The following is a 2,264-nucleotide window of genomic DNA, read 5'->3' as shown; positions in this document are numbered from 1 at the left end:
TGAACCCCCCCCCCCCCCAGGGCCCCCCCCCCGGCCCGGGCCAGCCGCTGCCACCCCGCATTCAGATGCAAATTTGCATGAGCTGGAACCTGAAGGCCAGCCAGCAGTCTAGTTTGGGACCTCCCGCACAGCCTAGCCTTATTAGCACCAAGATTTGGGGGAAGCTGAGCTTGCACCAAGCCTGCACCATCCCCTCCTGCCACCCCCACCTACCTTGCAGTGAGTTGTACTGATGGGGAGGCCAATATTGGAGGCGATCACCACCGTCAGGGCAGACGCCAGCTCTATGCTGAAACCACTGCAGACAGAAAGCACATGGGAACCCAGGCACCAGACCCCCCCGCACTGCCCAGCGCGTCAGGCTGGCTTAGCCCAAGCCAGACCTGGGACTGCTCGCCCCAGGCAGACCCTGCACAGCAGGGTCAGCTCCTCCCTTGGCTCTCCAGCCCCCCAGCAGCCCCAGATTGCCCCCCCCAAGGGATGCTGGAAGGGGTTATGGGGCCACACATGCCCCAGCTCCACCACCCAAGCAATGCAACCCCCGAAGAGAACATGGAGAGGGGCTCCAGGAGCAGGATGCAGCTCTAGGACTGCTTGAAGCCTCCCCTGCCTCAGGGCAGACCTTACCTTGATGGTGTGATGGGAGTCAGGTCCTTCCCCATTGTCTGGATGACTCTCCTTCCCCAGACCCACAAGCCAATGCAAATCCCTGCACCTCCATAGAGCAGCAGCCAGATGGGAGTTGCCACCTTGGTAGCCACATCACCCGTCTGATAGACCAGGTAGAGTGCGACCAGGGGCCCTATGGCATTGCTGGAAGAGAAAGGAGAGCTGGTCTAGACTGCCAGAGGCTCTGGGCAAGGTGGGCACCAGCCCCAGCAAGCAACCCCACCGCTCCTGCTGAGCCAACTGACCTGACGTCATTGCCACCATGAGCAAAGGAGCCAAAGCAGGCCGTGAGGATCTGCAGGAACTGGAAGAGGAGGGACACCTCGGGCTTGTCCTGGTCATGCCATTCTTCCAGGGAGCTACTGCTGCCCTTGTGGTCGCTGACTCCCATCTCCACCTGGGCTGTGTTCAGATCCACGTCAGCAGCTGGGTGGGCATCCGCCACTGCATTGCAGTAGCTGGTGTAGCTGTCCATGCGGACCCTCTTCTTGGTGTCCACCACAGGCCAGGTCAGCTTCTCCATCTCCTCCCCCTCCTTGGCACGGAGGGAGTCCAGGGGCATGCCGCAGATGGCCATGGTGTAGGAGGTGTAGCTGTTGTTGCGCCGCAGGGGCTTGTCCCCCGAGTCCCCCATGCAGTCCCCCATCTTGGCCAGGTGCAGTTTATGCAGCAGCTCCTTGTAGAGGCCGGAGTCCTTGTGCACAGTGTGGTACTGGTACTGCCCGCTGGAGCTCATCTGGTGGCCCACAGCCTGGTTGAACTGGACAAGGTTGCCATTGGGCAGCCGCACAGCTCCTGCCAAGAGAGACAGCAGGGGTTTAGCACCCATGGGTACCTGGGGCAGCGGGAGACCACCCCAGCACCCCCGTATCACCCCCCACCACTCACCACTGTCGATGCTGGTTTCCTTCAGGTCAAGGCTGGGGAGCCTCTCCTGCTCCAGGGCTTCCTCCATGTCCCCAAGGTTGAAGGAGACCGTCCTCTCCTCCATTGCTGCCCGGTGGGGCACAGCTGACCCCACATCAGCAACAGGGCTCTTGGCATCACCAAGGGGCACCTTGGGCTCCTCATGGTCCTCCTTCGGGCTGATATTCTTCTCCATCAAGGGGCTTTCAGAAGGGCTGGATTTGATTTCTCCTGTGAAAGGAGGCAGCTGCCATCAAACTCCTTCCCACCACCACACCCAACACCAGAAGCAAGCCCACACCCCCCACCACTCAGATTTACAGCAGCTAAATAAAAGTTTACAGCTTCCCCCCCATCCTGAACTTTGGAAACTGCTGGGCAGTCACACCTTGTCCTGGACACAACAGCCAAACCATCACAAGCCAGCTCATCCCCTATTTTTAGGCCCCCACCCACCCACACAGGGTGTGGTGAGCAGCATTATGGGGCTTTTATGCCTGTTCTTCCTACAGCAGAGGTTCCTCTTCGAGCCATATTTGTCCCATTCCCAGAGGCTGTGGGATGCTCTGGACCTGCTCCTGGGGTGGTTGCAACCCCCGAAACCGATGGGAAGAGCCCAGCTTCTCTGCCAACCCATCAAGCTCCAGCCTGCTGGGAGGACGCACCCGCCTGGGCTCCCCTCCAGCTCC

General features: G+C 60.4%; 1 protein-coding gene across 1 annotated transcript in view; it reads right to left on the bottom strand.

Moving 5' to 3' along the window:
• The window catches only part of SLC20A1 (solute carrier family 20 (phosphate transporter), member 1), a gene marked incomplete at its 5' end in the record, with an annotated part of 8,149 nt that overhangs the window by 968 nt on the left and 4,917 nt on the right, over positions 1–2,264 (bottom strand). The window contains 4 exons of the mRNA XM_009319335.1: positions 214–298; positions 628–813; positions 915–1,464; positions 1,558–1,806. Of these exons, the coding sequence (XP_009317610.1) occupies positions 214–298; positions 628–813; positions 915–1,464; positions 1,558–1,806 (1,070 nt within the window). The remainder of the gene's footprint in view (positions 1–213; positions 299–627; positions 814–914; positions 1,465–1,557; positions 1,807–2,264) is intronic.

This window comes from Pygoscelis adeliae, unplaced genomic scaffold (assembly GCF_000699105.1).
Source record: "Pygoscelis adeliae isolate BGI_AS28 unplaced genomic scaffold, ASM69910v1 Scaffold352, whole genome shotgun sequence".
In the NCBI taxonomy this organism is placed as follows: Eukaryota; Metazoa; Chordata; class Aves; order Sphenisciformes; family Spheniscidae; genus Pygoscelis; species Pygoscelis adeliae.
The sequence above is the reverse complement of the archived record's forward strand: the minus strand, read 5'-3'. Positions and strand labels throughout refer to the sequence as shown.